The sequence below is a fragment of the Echiichthys vipera genome (genome assembly GCF_963691815.1).
Source record: "Echiichthys vipera genome assembly, chromosome: 22".
In the NCBI taxonomy this organism is placed as follows: Eukaryota; Metazoa; Chordata; class Actinopteri; order Perciformes; family Trachinidae; genus Echiichthys; species Echiichthys vipera.
The window spans coordinates 7,120,950-7,143,251 of NC_139847.1; the positions used below are offsets into that span (position 1 = coordinate 7,120,950).

The 22,302-nt window shown below is 40.1% G+C and overlaps 1 protein-coding gene across 4 annotated transcripts in view; it reads right to left on the bottom strand.

Annotated features, from left to right (window-relative positions):
- The window catches only part of adisspb (adipose secreted signaling protein b), a 31,513-nt gene extending 10,496 nt beyond the window's left edge, over positions 1 to 21,017 (bottom strand). For 2 of the 4 annotated variants that reach the window (XM_083936774.1, XM_083936771.1), the window contains exons 1-3: positions 20,897 to 21,017; positions 15,531 to 15,634; positions 5,570 to 5,709 (exon numbers count right to left, since the gene is read on the bottom strand). In XM_083936774.1, the coding sequence (XP_083792900.1) occupies positions 5,570 to 5,709; positions 15,531 to 15,549 (159 nt within the window). In that variant the 5' untranslated portion in view covers positions 15,550 to 15,634; positions 20,897 to 21,017. Of the gene's footprint in view, positions 1 to 5,569; positions 5,710 to 15,530; positions 15,670 to 20,891 lie in introns of all 4 variants that reach the window. The other 2 variants (XM_083936772.1, XM_083936773.1) reach the window with 2 other exon arrangements.
- Positions 21,018 to 22,302: the final 1,285 nt, after the last annotated feature.

The following is a 22,302-nucleotide window of genomic DNA, read 5'->3' on the forward strand; positions in this document are numbered from 1 at the left end:
CCTCAAAGCAATTTCACTCAAAAACAACTGGACTGGTTGTTTGTCTAGGAAGGCGTTTCACCTCTTATCCAAGAGGCTTCATCAGTTCATGTACGCATCTGACCAGGCTGGGACTGGTCCAACTAACTGGTGTGAGATCCAGGTATTTAACCTCTCAAAAGGCCGATGATGTCGCTGAAACCCTTTGTGCTCCAAGTGCCCACGCCCGTCGTTAGAGTGACAGTCGTTGGTGGGCAGTTGGTTTCGACTTCGTTAGTGCTCTATCGAGTCTGAACGACAGTCGTTGGGGTCACCTGGGCCATGTGTGAACAGTTGTCCTTTGAGGTTAGATTGTTGAATCTCCTGATCTCCTGTTGCTGCTACTGCTGAAAAAGTCAAATTCACACCTTTTCAATTCCTACTAATCACAAGCAACATTTAAAAAGGAGACTACAAGGTCGGGACGTGAGAGCAAGAGCAACAGACAGTTAGAGAGCGGGTGGTGATGTAGAGCTAACATTTAGCAAAGAGAAAAATTCATGAGGGAGTCGTCACACAGGAGTGAAGAAAGCCTCACCGAGGAGTCAGGATGAAACAGAGACAGCGAGAAAGAGAGAGGGAAACTGCAGGGGAGAGCAGGAAAGGAGAGATAAGCCTAAAGCCCCTCAAGCTAGAGCTGCGAACGGCAGCTTCAGCCCCACACGACCCTGGTTTAAGCAGCAGAGCAAAGGCTGCACACAGCATGAAGAGAGACGGGGAGAGCGGGAACACTGGAGGAGCGCTGCAGAGAAAAACAATAATCATTCTATGAGCGTAGTCCCACGCATGTCCAGACACTGGGAACCGCCTCTGAAAAATTGATTTAATATGAATTTCATGCTGCAGTTTTGGAGCAAAACAGAGATTGTTTCAATGATGGAGATCAAGAAGTGATAAAAACCTACATTTCAGACACTTAGTAAGCAGTTCACAGGCGAGTTAATGAGTGCATCGCTGAGAGATGACATTTCCAAAGATGCACTAGAGACACAAACGACGTTCATCCAAAACAATGGTGCAATTCTTTACTCAACCTCAGAGGAAATACCACACATTTTATGAACTTGTTTGTCAAGTTCAGTCAGTATTCACGAACATGCAACACTCTTTACTAACCACAACAATCCTCCATGGACAGTGAATGTGCCACTAAACTATAAGACTCGTCAGTTGTTTTCAATTCTGGTTTACAGCTGTTGACAATGCTGGAATATAAACTGAATTTTGTCAACGTCAGTACAATCAGTACAGTCAGTACAGCCATTAAAGCCATTGTATGAAAAAAAAAAAAATTATTACGGACCCGGTGGGAGGGGGGGGAATAGTTAAAGTGGGCGTGGGCGACTGTGGCTAAGTGGTAGAGTGGATTGTCCTCCACTCGAGAGATTGGCGGTTCGATCCCCACCTCCCCCGGTCCACATGTCGAAGTGTCCTTGGGCAAGAAATTGAACGCTGAATTGCTCCCGTGCTGCGCATGGGTGTGTAAATGTGGTGAATGGTTACATTAGATTAGATGGTCTGTAGATGTCCACTGCCATCTGTGTGATTGGGTGAATGTGACAAAACACTGTGAAAGCGCCTTGAGTAGTCAGAAGACTAGAAAGGCGCTATATAAGTATAAGTCCAAGTCCATTTAAAGAAGCAAATGGCTAATCTACGGGGGAAAAACTGGGATATTCTCTGAGACTAAAGGGGCAAATCTATGAGAAAAAAAGTCGGAAAAATAGTGTTTTGTTTTCCAACGAACTACATCGCTTCAGAATCGTCACAGATGCTGTGCACTATGTCTGCAGCAAACTGTGACGGCGACCATGGTCTGATGACATTATGCCTAAAAAGTAGCCATGTGCATTTACCTTCGGTGGAGAGGGCTGGTTTGTTTCCGCCAGCAGGTGCATCTACAAGACTTGGCCAAAGATTTGTGACAAACATAGATACAGACAGCTCTCATTTTGACTGCTATTTGCAAAGTAGCATTCTGTGTTTGTGTAAAACAATGGCAGTGGATTCACACTTTTAGCTGTGCTTTGTTGTATGATCTCCTGTTGGAAATATCTGGCTCTTTATCTGCCAAATGCTCCACTACGTTCACCAGTTTGTCGCTAACTGTGTCTGTCTTACGTTTGGTGCCAGACAGGTAATGCCCCTTTGGTTAACCAGAGCGTGTTTAATTAAAAACAACCGCCTATTGCACCTGAAAACAACGATTATGAGAGCGGTGAACCAAAACAGAAAAGATGGGGGCCAGAAAATGAGTGGAAAAAAAAGATGCCAAAAGGCTCAGTAGAGCTGCAGGTAACTGCTGAGTCAGGTGATAATTCTCTGTGGGTTTGTCACTACAAGCCCCGCCTTTCACATTACATTTTCATTTCATTCATAAAACTAAAATAAACACCAGTATATCCTCTTCAATGCCTCCTGTGCAATCATTAGCCCTTAATCTGGTCACTCAATGTAACATGATTGTGGTTAATGTTCATGTAAATCTGAAAAACAAAAGCTCATACGTTATCTGCAAGTTATTTAACTTGGTTTTCCTGAGTCACAGAGATAATTTGAATTGGCCTCTGCAGCAACACTTGTTCTGCAGCACTGACAGCTGCTCATTTCCATCCCCTTCTTCACCATCTTACCAAACACTAGAGAACACACACACAAACACACACACAAACATTAACAAGGACTGTGTGCTGCCTGCTGCTCGGACTGCTCTACAGACTTCATGAAACTCTCTTAATCAAAACTGGCATTCATACAGCTGTTGTATGCATACCACTTCAACCCCCCCTATCCATTTCCATAGCAACACCAACCCCCCTTAACTCGGCTAGACAAAGAGCCACGGCGCTGATCTGATAGTACTCTGTGCCCACTCTCAAGCATGCTTAAAAAGCTTTGAGAAACCCACTCTCTCACACAAACTCACACTCTCTGTAACTGTGAAGGTCGAGTTTGTAGCCCAGCCACACGTGCACATGGAGCTTTCAAGCAAATTGATCCGACTGTGAATATGTTTCAGAGCTTGTAAAGGCTCGGTTACAGTTGGAGTGCACTGAACTTCGTAGAAATAGCAGAAGAAGAATAAGAAGGCTAACCCGAAAGCCCTCTGTTTGGCGTCCATTACAGCAGATATACCATCCAAGTTTAGTGCACTTCAACAAAGTCCTATTTACATTTAGATGTGTCTCATAAAGCCACAGTAACATAAAAGGTAGAAAGGAACGTGTGAGTGATTGAACTTAAAGTTAGAGGGTCAGGTTTATTCAGTAGCAGTTAAAAAGAGAGAAAACGACAGCTTAAGTCATTCTGTAATATTGACATAATGTACATGATTCTCTGGACGCACTCTGCCTGCAAGCAGGAAGTCACTTCTCGCGAAACGTGAGCTACTTGAGATGCACTTGATTTTGTGTGCCAGCCACTCGAAGAGAAACCAATCCATCCACTTGTTAGATGCATCAGATCACATGGTTGATCCTCTGCCTGTGTGCACGACTTTCTCAAACATTTAAATCAGGGCTTTTGAATTGTTTTCACGTGAACAGTTACTCATCTGTATACGAGGTTGTTATTGCTTTTGGTGATCTAAGATTACGGTCTAGACACGACTACCTCATGGTTGTGCTGCAGGAAAAGTTAGAGAATCACCAAAGGCATTAAGTGCACACTCACACTGTCCATTTGTACCGTGCCCAAGCACGCGTCACGGCTAAAGTCTAGTTCGTTTGAACAGTGGGAGTACAACTGTTCAACACCCAGGCATTACACGCTTGCCGGCTGCACAGATGCACATGTATGGGCATGAAGCATTGACGGCGGTGCTGATTTCTCTTTATATAGGACTGTTCCCCTCAAGGGACATTGCAAAAGATCCCGCAGAACGGTTTGTGGTGTTCTGATGCGGAGGTGGAGTGTTTACTGCAGATTTGGTCAGATGAAATGTTCAAAAGCAATCAGACAAAGCTAAATCTCCGAGTGATGACGTCTATTAGCAAGAGACATTCGAACCGAGGCCCGGATCAATTTTAAGTAATATGAGTGCAAGCATGCCTGAGCCACGGGAGAAGAGAGAGGGGGGGACAATCACGCTAAAGCACGGCACGGATCATCTGGGCCAAGTGTGAGTGCGCCCTAAGATTCATCCTCCTGGGACCTTGTTGAGATATTTGTCAGATTAGGACACTGTAGGATTAAAGAGCTGTGAAAATAACATCTTTCATCGTTGTTTTAATTGAGCCGTAAGAAGAGACAAGTTTCATCTACGCAGCCCTTCATTAGCATCACGATCATTAGCAGCTTCAATGCTAATGAAGTCTGCACGGCTGAAACAAGTTAATGTTCAAATGTAGGATAGAGGAGCACAGTAGAGTAGGTTTGGCACCTTCTCTTTTCTGTTGCTTGGCTCCTGAGTTGAGCTTCTCCAGGGTTTTAAAGAGCTGACAGCAGAGAACAGATGAAAAGTCTGATATCATTGTTCTGTGCCTCTATAGCCGACAGAGGAGATTAACGGGGATGAGAAAAGACTTTAATCTTCTCCGTGATGTTTCGCAGATAAAGCCCATCAATGCTCGTAGAAACTGAGGACACTGCCCCTCTACATCAAAGCGTTACCTTCTGATATTATATCAGGAAGTCAAGTCCATAATTAAGACCAGGTACAAGACTTTCAAGGCAAACTGAACTAATAATATCTTCTTCAAAAATGATTAGTGATAGTTTGTTTGAGTGGTTGCAATGAATCTGTTTACATCTTTAGTATTGCAGCTTGAGTTGGCCTGGGTTGTTATTTAGCCTGATTGATTTGAAGATGAAATGATAGAGGATGGTATGTCTGGTCAGTATGAGCCTTTAAATCAACCACTGAGCAGTCTTGTCCTTACCTGCTCCCATTTGCGTCCCAATTTAATTGCAAGTTTTATCATGAATGTGATCCATAAAGATATTATAACCCTGGCAGGAACATCAACTTGGACTTAGATGAAGTGATCTGCTGTACATGGTGTCCACGAAGCAGATGGGGACTGAATAATGTCTGTAGGCTGGGCAGAAAACTACTCCAGAAACACTTTCTGATATAAGAGAGCATGTGATGATGCCAGCTGATAACTGAGCTTGGTAAAAAATAATAATGATGATCACGATCGAAAGCCCCTTTCACACATGCACTGCAACCCTGAACTTATCTAGACATTAGCCCGAGGAGCTGTCATTGATCACAAATAACCCTAACCCCATTATGAATTATTATCATTGTTTTAGCAACAATGCAGGTGTTTAGGAAGTACTGAACATACGACTTGATAAACGGGACTTGGATTATACTGAACTAGTTGTGTGAGAGTTTGTATAGTTTTGCTGTGGTTTAACATGGGACCTATTTCCTTCAATGCATCAAGACTTTTCTCCATCTTCTGATTCTACATCCACCGTGGAGGCATGCGACAACAAAGTTTTCTTCATGAATTCAAGGCAACTGACACACAAATTGTCACAAATCTTATTCGTCCGTTGTAGCCAGTGAGTGTCGGGCTGTCGAGAGGTTAAAACGCACCTTGACCATGAAGTTGCCATCATCCTCCGGCGTCACCATGACAACTGAGTCATGCAGCTTTTCATCGAAGTGAACGTGCGACGGGGCTCCGGCAGCGGGGGGTTCCTCTGAGAATCGCACGCCCCCCGTCTTCGCACAACCTGAGGAAGAGAGAAGACCAAAGAGCCTGCTGAAGGTCGGACATGAACAAAAAACACTCACACTGGATCCCTTGAAACGGAAAAGTGAATAATGAGTAAGAATAAAGAAAGAGGTGTCATACGGTGCCAGTCAAATCCTTTCAGTTAGATAAGAAAAAGCTCTTTACAAAGGCAATCGCTCAAACTGGCTGTGGCAATCTGAATCCTCAGGGGGCTGAAAAAAAACACACAGATCTGTGCGCACATACAGTCGATCATATATAAAGTGTTGGCAGGACTGAAGGACAGAGGGATAGAAAGGAGAAATCAAAAGGCAAAGAGAGAAAGCTGAGGGGAAAAGTCTAGAGAAGGAATAAAGAGAAAATGGATGTTTATAAAGTGCAAAAAACAGGTGTTTTGGAGTGAAATATGGTAGAAATGTTGCAGAAACTTCAGCAGGCTGCAGTTAAAAATAAATAAATGAGTCATTAAGACTAGAAAGTCTGTTAAAAAAAAGTCCTGCAGAGATTAAAAGTAGTAATGAAGTAATACTTTATCAATCCCTGCGTGGCGTCCTCTCTATGGCCCTACTTTAGCAGATTAGGTTCTTAGTATCACAGGGTGAGGGACCGATATAATACAGTCTTGTTTTGGTGATATAGTTTATTTTTAAATACTAAAAACTGTTAAGTCTGATATGATGGAGTTTCCTCACGAACCACAACTTCTTATAAATGATTCTGCTTTGCCGCTCTGCTAGAGTTTAAACAAATAAAGACGGCCTTTTTAAAATCATTCATATACTGTGCCGATCTTTAGACTGCTAGCAAAGACAATGTGACATAGAGCTTCCCTTTGAGATTAGATGGCATCTCAAAGTCTCCACAGGATCCTGGGGTCAAAACACGGAGCTGAAGAAGTTCAGGCTTACAAGCCAAACATACTCCTTCCCTTTGGAGAGACACACACACACACACACACACACACACACACACACACACACACACACACACACACACACACACACACACACACACACACACACACACACACACACACACACACACACACACACACACACACACACACACACACACACACACACACACACACACACACACACACACACACACACACACACACACACACACACACACACACACACACACACACACACACACACACACACACACACACACACACACACAGCTATTTATTGTTCTACTGCCTAGGCATTTATTCCCAGCGTGACAGAATGGAAACTTCTCCAAGTAAACCCTTCTCCTCCCCAAAGGAATCACTCATTATTATTTTTATTATTATTATTATCACTCATCAAGTAAACTAAACATTTCAAGTTTACAACTGGTATTTGTGGATTCTTTTGATGTGGACCTGCAGTAGATGGTGGAGGGAGATTTGATACCTTTTCCCAAAGACACTCCTTGTAAAATTGCAGTTGCAGCGTCACCCTATCTACTGCCCTAACACACACACTTCACCGGGCAGTGTTTCTTTTTGCCATCCTCCCAATTATTCTCGATTTACCCAAAAACTTCAAAGGTGCTCCAATCAGTAATGTGGCCGCCGTGCTTCAGGTTTGTTTCATAGCCAATTTTACTGATTGCCAACTCTATCAACACAGACATGTGTGGGTCTGATTTGAACGTACCCTAAAAGTAAAAAGGACTTTTGGCGCTACTTCTCTGGATGGAGTTTATTATACCCACACTAATTGGGTGTTTTCACCACCGCACTGAACAGGATTCAGCATTATTAATTCAGTAAGATAGATGTTGGTTTAATTAACACTGGTGACAAACAAAGCTGGTGCACAGAAGAAGATTTTGATTTATATTGTCTCATCTAAAGACAGAGTGATGACTGGGTTAAATCTGTGTTTATTAAGTTATTATGGCGTACAAAGCTAGTTTTATTAGGGGATGGGGGGTGTCACTATTCTCCAAATCCACGGTTCAATAACTCCTATTTTAAGGTCACAATTCGATTTAAGTTTAGATTTAAAACTTTTAGTTTCCAGCACTAACGCTCATATCATTGTTAAAGTCTTGAGTTCCTAAAGACCAAAAGATCATTTATTTATGCCGTGACACCCTGTCATTTTGATCGAATTTTGGATCAGAATTGAATTCAAATTCAAAAAACTTTATTCGTCCCCGGGGGGCAATTCAGGACACACAGAGCAGCAAATAACGACAGTGCAATTATACAAAAACATTTTAACCTAACACAAGAATAAAGTGTAAGAGAAGAATAGGTGTCAGGATGTTAGTGTGTTAGTACAGGTTAGATACGGAGAACATCGTCGGTGTGAGATGTAGAAAGACGTGTGTATCAGATGTAAGCAGACACGTGAACGGGTGTATATGATGTAAACAATGTAAACATGCAGTAGACTGTTAAACCAGGTATGAACAGAACTGTAGTGCAGAAAAGATATAAGTGGACAGTGATCGGATTCAGATGAGGTCAGACATGATACATATGTCTAATGAGCAGACGTAAACAGAACTATAGTGCAGTAATACAGTATAAATATAATATATAACTATAAGCTATGTGCAGATAATAAATAAATAATAAAGTGATAAAATAATAAAGTGAAATTGTGACACCCTTATTCAAGAGAACGAAAACACTGAAGGTATTACTTTAATTGTTAGACAAAGTTAGAACAATGTTGGTTATTTCAGGAGAGACTTCCCTTTGTGCTTTTCTCATGAGTTTAAAGTCGGCGTGGCTCAGCTGGAAAATAGTCGAGGTCATAGACTTCCATGCACCAATCACGATTTAGCAACATTGGAATCAAAATCTGATGACTGTTCAGATCATTGACTGTGTAAAAAATGGACGTAGCCTCTCCATCGAGGGCCATTGTCTCAACTTGATCCAATCGTACTTGTCTACGGGAGTCGCCATCTTGTCAGACTTTGACTCCGCCTCATTTCCTTTTTACCAAAAAAAAGGGCATTTATGTGACGCTGGGGGGAGGGAGGTACGTCCATCTGGCTGACATTTACCTCTAAGGAGAAGTAAGGGCCGGGGGCTAGCTGTCACTCGAGAGGCCCTGCCCCTAATTATTCATACAATTTAACCTCATAATGAAACCTGCCCCTGGTGGAAACTCAGAGAACTGCAATGTTTGAAGTCGCTGTGGTTGGGGCTTGGTTCAGACAGATCGCTGTCAATCAGATCTGATCAAACCACCACACAGCCCTGATGATTACCTCTTAATAAATACCTGAATTTCTTTTTCTAATAACTTTGATTGTTGGGTAAATTCAGTTTTACGTCCTGGGGGTTGAGATTTTATACTTTTACGGTTTGAAAGTTGGAATATGCCTCTCCTTTTCTTCAAACATATTTGCAGATACAATTCTTCCCCTCCATATTTGGACCAGAAATATTCCTTCAAGTCTAACAAGCCAAGGTGAAACCAGTGCCATCTGTATTAATTACTACGATAACAGAGCCTGACATTAATGTAATATTCATGTTGAAGGTAGAACTGATAACAACAAAATAACTAAAATGAATGAAGCCTGGATGTTTCCAACACATCGATGGGAAAATCCTGCGAACTCTGACCAAAGATGATCACATCTCAATGATGGAAAGTTTTCAAATGCATATTTTTTATATACTGAAGAGCCAAATCTACAGTGTATGATTGCACCAGTACATTTAATTGAATTCCCTAATGCTGAATTATGTCTTTGCATTACATGAAGCACAGGACATTACTGCCCCACTTGGTCGCAGCTCCAAACTTATACTTTCATGCAGACTCATATTGGAGATTAGAAATCCTTGTTATCAGCAATCTGGGTCACTATAATGAGTTCAGGAGTTACATAATGCTCCATATGTGCAGGATGGTGTGTGTGTGTGTGTGTGTGTGTGTGTGTGTGTGTGTGTGTGTGTGTGTGTGTGTGTGTGTGTGGGGGGGGGGGGGGGTTATAATAAAATGTTGTTTAGTATGTAAAGCTGTTTAATAAGATAGCTCTGGACACCTTGCAATATTAACAATATCCTGTAGTGGAAGTTCTGATTAAAGATATACGAGCGCAATATCCCAAGTCTCTGCCAAATCAAGATAAAGGGTAAAAGGAGTCAGCGTAGGTTTATATGTGAAAAAGAGTTTTCTTTGACAATGTGCCTTAAAATCACCGTGTATTAAACCCTAAAGATTATTAATGGGACTTTTCCAAATTCAGATTTCCATCATTTTACAAGACTGATATCTATTTATAAAAGAAAACGCACATAAGAAAGTAGGAATGTCACGATATGAGATTTTAATATCACGATTACTGTCGGGGGAAATGTCACGGTTTTCACTAATATTAAATCAGGAAATGTATTATACGAAGGAAAAGGACATACAAGCATTCTTTTGATCCTGCAAATAAAACGTGCAAGCCTGCGTTATATTCTGTAGCAGGTAGGTACCACCAAACCTAAGTCTGTGTGAGACACTGCTCTGATTACAAAAGCTACACTACGGCTCTGTTACTACACTTCAGAAACATCACATCTGAAAATGCACAAACCTTTACCCCAAAAAAAGAAATCTCCTGACATGCATTCGGCATCACACACCAATGAAAATGTTCTTCTGAATCAAGAGACCAAGACTCAAGCTGTTCATCCATGAGACCTGTAATTTAAGGTCAGCACTCCTGCTATAAGAGGCTTTTTGTTTGAACCCTATAAATTCACACAATAGGGCTCCGTGACTAATTACATTCACACGCCTCGTCTTATAATGGCAGGCTTTCATATTGTTAGCCAGTCTATCGGCGGTTAGAGTTCACATGGTATGGTATAAAAGAGAGGGGGTTTCATATCTGAAACTCTTCTCCAAAGGGATAACACCTTGGAGAAGTGTGGTTCCTATCCAGGCAAACCCATCAGTAGCATGAAGTTAAGACTCACTGTTCACCTCTGCTAACATGTGATGTTGTGCGTCTATTTACAGAGCAAGCGTTGCAATCAAACATGCCTCAAAACCCACTGGGCTGCACACAGTCGTCTTATTGTGCAGCCCAGCCGCGGTGTTGGTGAGTGTAGCTGGTCTGCTTACTTCTGCTCCAATAATAATTCTCCAATTCAAATAACACAATAAAGCTTTTGTGCCAAAAACCATATGTTTGTACTGAACTGTAATGGTCTTTTTTGAGAGGGGATACATCACTTAGTTTTAATGTTATCTTCATTTAATGCAATAATATTTAATTATTACTAGGATTTCTCAAAGGTTGTTTAGGCAGTTATTGTCTGTATGTCCTTTTTTTAACTGTGTCTTGTACGTAAATGTTATCTATTCCCTTCATAATGGCTTATTGATTCTTTTGAATAGTTACTGGTCAGAGTTTAGAAGAAGGAGTCGCTGATTGTGGATTCATTTTACCTTACTGTGAACGCCACTTCTACTGATGTGCTCAATGTTCTTTAAACACAGAAAAAATATTGGATAATGTCACAATAACGTAGGTTAAAGGTCCCATATTGTAAAAAGTGATTTTTCCCCGTCTGATTTTATTATAAAGCAGGTGAAGGTGCTTTATAAATATTGTGAAAGTATCAAAAGGCTCACAGCCTGTATTTAGAAACTGGGTCTTTAAATGAGCCGTCAGGACTTGTGTATGGATGCGATGTCACAAATATACTATATATATATATATAAATGGAAAAAGGGCCGTTACAGCGACGTAACAGTCATTCGCCAGCTGCAATGACTGTGCAGAGACGCAGAGACTGTTGATGCAGACCCAGAAATGCTGACCAATCAGAGCAGATTGGGCTTCTTCAGGATTAGGTTTCTGTATCCCATAATCTGATGTAGGTGAATTAAAATTTCTGAGATCTTTCCTCTCTATTTAAAGTTTTAGAAGGGATTGGCTGTTAAAAAACCCCAATAAGAACAGAAAACAGGACGTGGAAGACCAAGAAATCCGGACAAATCAGTTTAATGCACAAATCAGTGATGGCAAATTTAAAAAATTTGGTCCCATATTTGCCGAATTTTAGCTTTATTTTAGAGTAGTGTTAAATTTAATCTCAGTGATTGGATTTTTTTCTTCTTTTTTTTACCAAAATGCAGTTTGATTCACTAACACCCCTACTTGCATTTTATGAACACCACTTGTACAGTTGAGTTTTTAATCAAAGAACCAGATATTTCATAACACTCTCGTCTCGTATTGATCCAACTTTCTGCACATCAAAGCCTTGGAAGTGCTGCAGTTGTCTGTTATCTTACACTGTCTTCAAACAAAGTTTTACCAATAACCAGAAGATCAAAAATAACTCTTCTCACTTCTCTAGGAATGTTAGTTTAAGCATTTTTCAGTGAGTTGCATACTGCAGCTCTACTCATCCCATCCTGACTCCTGACCTCAGGAATCCTCTCTGCACAGACTCATTAATGACATTCATTCACAGCCTCGAGAGCAAGAAATGTGACCATTCCTAACTGTAAGATGTTAATTTTCTATTTTATAATGTTCGGTTGTTGCAATATCACCTACCTCACTTTGAGCTGCGGCAGGTGTCCTCTCTATTGTCATAACTATGGTTATTAATTTGTATGGCAGCAGGCAGCCAAACACATCTGCCACGAGCATCGGTTAGATGTTTACTTCTTCAGCTCTTTTTGCTTTATATCCTTATTTGATGCAGGTATATAAACAGCCTCAGTGCAGTAGTAGAAGCCTGGGCCAAGCCTCTGTGTCAAACTCATTATCACAATGCTGAGATCTGTGGCCTTTGAGAGGGGTCGGATAATCCCAGACATACACACTCTTACCCTCTCAGACCCATGATGACCACACAAGTAAACATGCACACGTGTGCGCACATGCAACCCCTCCGAACTGGCTTATTTCAGATTAATCCCCATCTACTTCTGCCCCTCCACTAATCTGTCCGTCAGTATGTCTGCCTCTGCTCTGCCGGATATTACAGCGCTCTGTTTACCTAGAAGTCCTCTACTCTTTCTCTTTCCCCAAGACACCAGTGTGCATCAAATAAAACCAAAATCATCATTTGCAGTCTGGGCGGATGAACTTTTTCACTCCTTCCTAAAACACCATTGCCTGCAATTGATCAGCTGTTTTGTTAGATCTCATCCCAGTGTAAACCCAGAGGTGAAACAAGACATTAATAACCAAACACACCTGGGACTCCAATAGTGTAAATCACAAATTCAATTGTGCTTTAAGTACGCTGCTCGCCAGCCTTACAGATGGATTGCAGTAATCCATCTCTGTCTACATTTCTCTTTTTGCATCTCTTCTCTTTGGCACTGCTGCCACATAATAGACATTTGTATAGGAGAACTATTATGCCTTTCCTTCATTTCTGTCACAAGTTCAGGTGTTCATATGAAATAATTAAATGTAGTGCATTATAAGAATTGGTTGATTTTGTTCAAATGGCTGCTAAATGTAAGTCACCCAGGTGTGGACAGGTCTCTACAGAAGAATGTGGCTTTTCTTTCACATCTTGCGAATCAGTGAACACAAGGAGCAATCAATTAGGAATCCTTAAAGGTCCCGTGAACTGGAGAAATATGTGTTGACAACTCTGTTAGCCTCACACCCAGTGTCAGCTGGGATTGGCTCCAGCCCCCCTGCGACCCCGATAGGGACAAGCGGTAGAAGATGAATGAATGAATGAACTCTGTTAGACTCCAAGAGTTGACAACCACATCAGTGTTTTACAAAATGATCTGTTTTTCCTGCTCTCACTCAAAGTAATAGCAAGCTTTTCAACTTATCCACTTGGGAGATGTTTTCAAAAGCAGAAATTGAGCGTTACTAAATCCCAACATTAAATGGTAAATTAACTACTCTTCCAACCACTCAAAGAGCTTTCACACTACTTGTAACATTCATCCATACACACATTCACACATCAATGGCCGGCTTTCGGGAGCTATTAGGGGTTCAGTGTCTTGCCCAAGGACACTTCGACATGCGGACTGGAGGAGCCGGGGATCGAACCTTCGATCTTCCACGTGAGTGTGGTTAAAGTATGAATGGAAAACTGCTTCTGTGGATATTCTTCCCTGCTGTAAAAAGTGTTGTTAAGGAAACAAGACCAAAACTCTTGTTTATGAATGTGTATGTATTCTCCCAAAAACGGCAACTCACTCCCGCCTCTCCTCGTAAAAAAAGCGACAACACTCTTCCTGTGACATTTCAGTCACACAGGAAGTCAATAGAAACCCTTCACATCGCCCTTCATTCAATGACCTTATCAAAGAGGACAAAGACCTGCAGAGGGGCCCTTGAAAACAACAAATACCCATAAGCATGCACTGGGGAGGATATGAAGCGTATTCATGGCGGTAATAAAAACATGATGAGTCATTTACAACTCTCTGCCAGGCTGTGGTGTGAGTCAGTGTTTTTTATTCAGCCTTTCCTGTTTTAGGGGAAATAGATTTGCTGGTATTCACAAAAAAATCTGTCGTGAAGCTGCTGACATTGACACCGCCAGTATCAACACACCCTTTTCCTAAGAAACCCAACTGAAAGGACAAATTGATTGTGGATTTAAATCTAATTGATTATCCTTCCTGCAGTGGCCCCAGGACATCTCACCGGTGAAAAGGTTAATGTGGGGTTCTCAGTCACAACATACTGAAGAATCTGTCGTCCTGTTTTCTCCTGTGTTGTTTTTATAGCAACAGCCAAGCCCTTCTCAGAAACTTTATATCCAGAGGAAAGATGTCAGGAAGTTGAATTCACCAAAAGCAGATCATAGGAGATAGCTACAGTAATTAAGATCATTTCCTGGCTGGAAGTAATTCCTCCTGTGCTCTACAGTGTCACTTTATGCGATCTCCTGTCCTATATGCACATTAATCTTTCTCTCTGTGTTTTGAGTCTGATCAACAAATAAAAGGAGAGGATATATAAAGGGAATCTGGATTTAGAGAACAGTAGACTGGTTTTCATTATGTTGCCACACTGGGCTAGTCAGGACTTTCCCAGTACTGCCCTCACTTCCCCTAAAATACCATACAATTGATTTAAACAACAATATCCCAAGACTTAATCCTGAGACAGTGGGTTAGCCTGGGCTGCCTACATCTTAGATATTAACTACCGCTTGTCCTGACTGCCTCAAAGCGGTATCTACATTTTAAAGAGGATGTATTCTGCTCATTTTAAGGTTTATACTGGTATTTTGGGTTTCTACTAGTACATGTTTACATGCTTTAATGTTCAAAAAACACATTATTTTTCTCACCCTGTCTGTCTGAATATACCTGTATTCACCCTGTGTCTGAAAGGCTCTGTTTTAGCGCCTGTCTCTTTAAGAAAAAGCCCAGTCTGCTCCGATTGGTCTCCGTTTATGGGTCTTCTGCATCTGCTCTCTCTGTGTCTCTGCACAGTCATTGCAGCCGGGGACTGACTGTAACACCACTGTAGCAGCACTTTCTACCTACAGTATATAGAGTATGTTTGTGACATCACAACTGTACAGAAGTCCTGACAGCTTGTTTAAAGTCACAGTTTCTGAAAACGGGCGGTGTGCATTTTTCTGTGGATTGAGTGTTTTGATACTTTCACTTTGTTTATAAAGCACCTAGTGTGGCTTTATGATAACAAAAATACATAAATGTCTCACATTTTACAATATGGGACCTTTAAAATGTATTCCAGTTTGCAAAAGTTGTAGAAAATCATTATTTGACTTTGCATTAATAAAAGACTTAAAGGATACATGACTTTATATATGGAAAGTTGGTATATATCAAAGTGATTTCAACAGACAATTAAAGCAAAAGAAAAAAAAAACCTCACTCTTCTTAGCAGCAGCCATGTCACAGAGATTGGTCCAGTACCGACACACTTGGACACACACTGTCACAGCGCTGTCATCTCAGCAGTCTGACCTCAGAACAACCCTGCAAAACAAGTTAGGATAAAGGAGACGGTGACGCTTTTAGTGACAGAAAGAGAGCGGGAGAGGGAAAGAGACAGGAAATAATAGGCGATGATTAGATCAGCAGAAGAGCACTGGAAGATAAGGTAAAGGTTGAACATTAGAGCAAAATAAAATGGTCAAATAACGTCTGGCAACAGTAAGCTTCTCAGGGTGTTTTTCTTTCTAAATGCATGACCCCAGGTCGGCCTGTGTTTCAGCTGCGAGCACAGCTGTGCCGTAGCAGTCAATCCAGGAGTACCAGAGACTTAAATTAAAGGAAAACAACAAAACAGTCTAAGAGGATTAGCGACGGGCTGAAGCTGCTGTTCATGGGCTTCACACAAATGGAAAACGTTCATCATATCTCTGGGTGGCACTTCATATAAATATCGAAATAAAGGAATTAAATGGCAGCAGGCAGTAAGTGAAAGGGATAGTGGGCAGGTCTATGTAATCTACTAACACAATATTACTCAAGAGAGCAGTCTTATTCAGGCATTACTGCGGTTATACAACAGTAACTAACGCATGTTCAGTCTAGACAGGTTATTAAACAGCAACATGTCAAACTTTGCAGGCACTTCTGACTGTGCCAAAAAAACAATATTACACCAATCCTGTTTTTTTTTTGTCTTTTTATTACTTCTACACATTTGTTTTGTTACTAGAGAGAACACAAATACACTTCTCTTTTGAGATCAAAACTGTCTGAGGTCTCTCAACAAGCAAAGATCAAGTTAATTGGCTTCCCCACACAACTGTGCTGATAGTGCGACTTGTTGCTGCTCATGGGGGAATTGTCATAAAGTGTGGTCTTTACCTACTCTATATGTAAAGTGTCTTGAAATAACTTTTGTTATGATTTGGCACTGTAAATACAATTGAATTGAGTTGCTGTTGCTACTTGGTAACTGTGAATACGAGCTCGACTGATAAGAAAATTTGAGGTTGATAACAACACGGCGGCCGAAATAATACAGTTTTAAGGTGGAATGAAAATTTTTCAATGTGAATTGTGCACCGATATGACTCTGCAAAAGCACTCATAAGGCTGGTTTCTTAAACAAATAACTTTTATACAGAATATTTAACAGTATTATGCAATATACATACAAGTGTTAAATGATGAACCAATTCTAGAAATGAACACTGAGAAATTAAAGAATACAAAAGTAAAATAAATAGCTTAATAATCATCATTGTTTATAATTCAAGTAAAGAATAGATAAAAAATAAAATGATTAGCTTAATATAACTGTATGTTCGGCATCAGTCAATTGCTGAATATTTAGGTTTAAAAAACACTTTAAAAAAAGTAAATAAATAAATAAATAGCTTAGGTCCCCATTTCTAAATCACCCAAAGCATTGTTTTCTGCATTACACACACACACTCATATCCCAATCATCTATAACAATACTGTTTGACAGGCCACTAACTGCCAATAATACTGGCCAACCCATATATTGATCTGGCTCTACTGTGAATATACTTTACAATATCTGTACTGTGTTGTTTTTAATTTGGAAACAAGCATCCAGCAACGGGGAGCAAAAAGGTTGAAGATGTTTTCTCTCACTCGCTCACATTGTGTTTCTCTGCAGTCTTGATTAAAGCAATCGTATTCCAATCTGGACACAATAAATAATCAGACGCTGCTTGGAAACGTTCTTGTTCAAAGAGACCAACTGTGCCAAGTCTGACCTTGTTCTGAGAAATCTGTGATTCCTTCAGTGGGCAGTTTAACCGCTTAATCATTTAACTGCTCCTGTAACAGGAATCGGTCACATCTGAGAGACCAGTGACCCCACAGCTCACTTCAGGGTTGAGCTTCCTCAAGGCTGCTTTTCTTGCTGCACTAGAGAAGGAAGGATTTCACATCGTGGGACAGGAAAAATGTCACATCCACAGAGAATAGGTTGGAATCAGCGAATGATCTACTTTTAACAGTGGGAACTATCAGCGCTGCTTTTGGCCACCTAAATGGGTCGCTATGATTAGAAAACCACTGAGATTCAAATCTACATGCCTCCAGCTGTGAGCGCAGCAACGTGATGGTTAAGTACGTCCGATTGGATGGAAACGGCTTTGCGAGATTACAGATGTTTACATAAATGTTTAGGTGATTGCTGTCACATCGAATACATAACTTACTTTAACCGCTACCACTGGATACAGCTTTATTATGAAATACTGGATTATATTTTTGTATTCATGCCCATCCTTGCCATCAGTAACTTTGCTGAGAGTTGGGGATACAGAAACATCATTAAGAAGGAATCCAAAAGTACAGATGCACCAATTCAGTTTTCTGCAATCCATCGGAAACCGATACCTGGGCTGAGCGTATCGGCCGATACACGATACCGATCCAATAATACTGTTTCATGAATGAACCGTAAACCTTGCCATGAGTGATGTCATCAGGCTTGACATAAACATTTAGCCTTGTTAAAAAAAAAGCTAACAAATTAACACAGATATAAATGTACTTAATATTATTTATCAACAAATAACAAAGTGTACATTAGCAGCAAAAATGAATAAATTGTGATAAAAAATATAAATAAATGAAATAAAAGGTGCCTATTTAAGTTTGTGGTGTTGAATCCACCAACTTTATCACCACCCCTCGCAAGTTTTGTGTTGCAGTCGGACGTATCAAGTTTGAAATGTTTCCAAATAGCAGACTTTGCTCGGTCCGGCATTTGCTACATGTTGCTCTGTGTTTGCTCATCACTAGCTGCTGCGCGTGCTCCGCCTGATGACGTAACCGGTGTCGCAAACATAGAATTGAAGTGACTAGATCGCTGTAACTGTATTGCTAGGTATAATATTAATAAAAAAGAAATGACTGGATCTGAATCATTAATTAGTCAATATCGGAGCTGATATCCAATCCAGGTATCGAATCAGTGCATCTCTATCCAAAAGCACGAGACACACAAGCAAACCAGTTTGAAACAAACCTGCAGGTTAGCCAAACTTTGGCACAGAAAACAAAGAAGACATGTAAAGTTATTATTTCCCAAACACCGATCACAACAACTTCCATACATGTGCGTAGTTTCCTGTACAATAAAGGAGCTGATATGCAACAGGTCTCGTGGATTAGGCCTGGGCAATACACCTACATTAAGTCGATATCTGCAGAAACTAACGAGATATCGTCCTAGATTTTGGATATCGCAGTATCGTAACAGTTGCTAGTTTTACAGTAAAGGCTGCATTACAGTAAAGTGATGCAATTTTCTGCCTTTACCAGACTGTTCTAGCTATTTTATTATTTGCCTTTACCCCCTTCTTCATTATATCAACATCACTGATGATTATTTATCAAAAATCTCATTGTGTAAATATTCTGAGAAAGCACCAATCCTACAATCCCTCATAATATCGATAATGAGGTATACTGAGGCAAAAATACTGTTTATATGATTTTCTCCAAATGGCCCTACCCTATCGAGGAAGCACCCATTGTCAGTTTTACATCCAAATAAAGACTTTGAGATAATCTGGCTTCACTGTTTGTTTGTTTACAACCTGTCATATTATCTGCTGGTGTTTCTGATACAATGTTAAGGTGTTCCTAGATCTCTGCAATACCCCGGAGAGCACAACGTTAATATAATCCATAGAAATATAGCCCAAGTTATAATGAAGCAGAATAAATTATCCTTTAAATTGATCATTTTCTCCAAGGCTGCAGCAGCAAAGGGCTCGAAAGCAGAGTTGTTGAAGGTCACGTGGTAGAAGAAGACAGCTGTTAATTTGATTCAGGCGTCATTAAACTTAAAAAAAAGGTACCAGATAGTGTCGTGAGGTGCGTCAGAACTGTTGATGTTGACGTGTGAGCAGACAAACATAATGAAGGACAGGATGTATTTGCAAAGTCATCCAGAGAAGGCGTGAACCAAAAAGCAAATGTGATGGTTTGTGTGGTTAGAGACACTCACGGATGTGTTTTAAAAATGAAAGCGGTTTATTATGAGTGATAAATTATTGGTAAAAGCTTAAATTATTCACTCAGTTGTCGCTGTATATTCATGGTATGTTAATTGATGCATGGTATAACCTTGTTTCTTCGACACTAACCTTCAAAGGGGGTGAGCACTGAACTTAATTTACATGCATGACCGCCTTATCTAAATCCTGATGCCCGCCCGAGCTGTGCCGCTGACAGCTCTCCCTCAGCTCCGACCACGGTCGACAAATTACAAATGCAGATGCCACAGAGAGACGCAACAGGTACCCATCTTCTGCTTTTCGGATTTTTGGGAATGTGATTTGATGTCCTCCATGTGAAACAGACAAGATGGAAGTGGAACATGACATTCACTAAACAGATAACATAAACTCTTTTTAGATTATGATTAATTTTGTGGATCAACAGATAATGTATCTGCCACATTTGCATCAGTCATTTAATGTCATTTTTTAAGCAAAATTGCCAAAAGAAATTCTCCAAAACCAATTCTAGCTTCTGAAATTTGAATATTTGCTTATTTTCTCCATCTTTTATGGTGGTGAACGGAAGATATTTTGTGTTTAGACTGTTTGAAAAGGTTCACCTGGTCTCTGTAATAAGCATTTTCACTGTTTTTTCTGGCTTTCTAGGCTAAACAGTTAAATTAACGTGTTCTTATTAGTTTGTCCTCCCCAGTTATATCTGGCAACTGAATGTGCCATCACCATTATTGTTCTTGACATGCATTTACCCACAATGCACCTATAACAGGACAGTTGTTTGCTTCTTTTTGCACTGATGTTGGTGCTGTTGTGGCTTTGTTTCTGTTTTGTTGTGCCCTTGAATTGCCCCTCAGAGACAAATAAAGTTTCTTGAATTGATTGCATTGATTTGAATTATCATAGCAGCATACATCGATGCCTCCTTGTACTAATTCCTTTCATTTTTCATCAATTTAAACTTTCCAAAACGCTTAATTGTGCATGAAATATTTTTTTTTAAATGCTGAAAGGAAATTGAAATCACCTATGAATCACTACAGCAGCACAAAAACCACATCAGAACATAACCACACTGTGACTGGAGTATAAATATGTGATAAAAGTGACTTTGGTAACATTAATAATACCGAAACTTCTAGAACAAAGCAGGTTACACAGTTACACAGCAGGAATGCATGTTTAACACGCACATAAAGGCACTATACAGCAGGTATGTACTAAAATGAACATTATTAACAGGTGTTACAGCCACATAAACACACGCTTACCTTACTTTTATTCACGGCAGAGGGAAGCTACGTGTAACTGGATGTGTTGTTGGGTCCAGGTAGTATCCAGCAGCAGCAGCTCAGACACACAAACGTGCACCACAGCCTCCACTCCCCTCTCTCTCGCTTCTCTCTGCTACACTTTCTCTATCGGACAATTTCCGCATTTGATCACGTGGTTCTTTTGCTGGTTTCTCCTCGCGCTCTGCTGCTTACAACCCGCACTTTATTTGTTTTTTTTTCACAGATTTCTAATAAAATAAATTTTAGAGACCGAGAGACACCTGCACAGACTCTCTCTGGGGGGCTCAGTGCACTGTTTTCGCCGAGAAGTGAAGCTCAAAGCCGGCTGTAGAGCAGCGGTTCGCCCCTCTCTCTCCACCTGCAGCCACCGGGGCTCTGTTGAAGGGAAAGGGCGCCATGTAGTGGGGATTATTTATGCACAGGAAAAGCGAAATTAAAAATGATGTGCTCTCTTATATAAGAAGAGCAGCAAAAGATAAATCATAAGTAATAAAAGAAATGATAATAATGTGACTCACACTCCATTTTGGGGTCTTAAGTCTCAGGTTTTTCATTATTTTAAAGGGATTTTATAAATTATTATTATTATTATTATTAATTATGCATCACTTGTTTTCTTTCACTGTCACTTGCCATTTTCTTTTATATATATCTATCTATAGATATATATCTCTATCTATAGATAGAGATATATATAATTTTTATTTTTTTTAACTGTTTAAGCTATTATTAACTGTTAATTTGTTTGTTTTTACTGGTTACATAGACTATAATTATATTTGTATTTGCATCTGTTATTGTTATTATTCTTTTGTTATTTGCACTATCCTATTTTGCTGCTATAACACTGTAAATGTCCCCACTGTGGGACTAATAAAGGATTGTCTTATCTTATCTTATCTTATCTTACTGCTGCAACTTTCTTCAACCATTCAGAACATAATACCCTTTCTTCCCTTTTGTGATAAAACAGACAGGGGTGGAATGAAACTACATATGCTTAAGTACAATTTAGAGATACTTGACTTTAGTTTTTCCACTTTCTGATACTTAACTTCCATTGGAGATTATGAACAGTAGTTTTTTTTTTTAAAGCAAACTGTCTTTAACATGTACATATCGTCATGCATTGTCACTGTCAATAGAAATCCTGCATGCTGTCAATGCTGCCTACATGTAAACATGCAAACACTTCCAAAATACTAATTAAATATTCATTTATATGGTTTATAACTTTTATACAGCCATTTTATGTTGTGTTGTTGGTCATTGGTCACACACCTTTTTCACATAGGCTCACTTGTAAACATAATAACCCTGTCTATTATTACCTTTGACTGTTTGTTGTCCTTGTTCTTCGCTTTTGTGTCCAGCCTATTACTGTGTA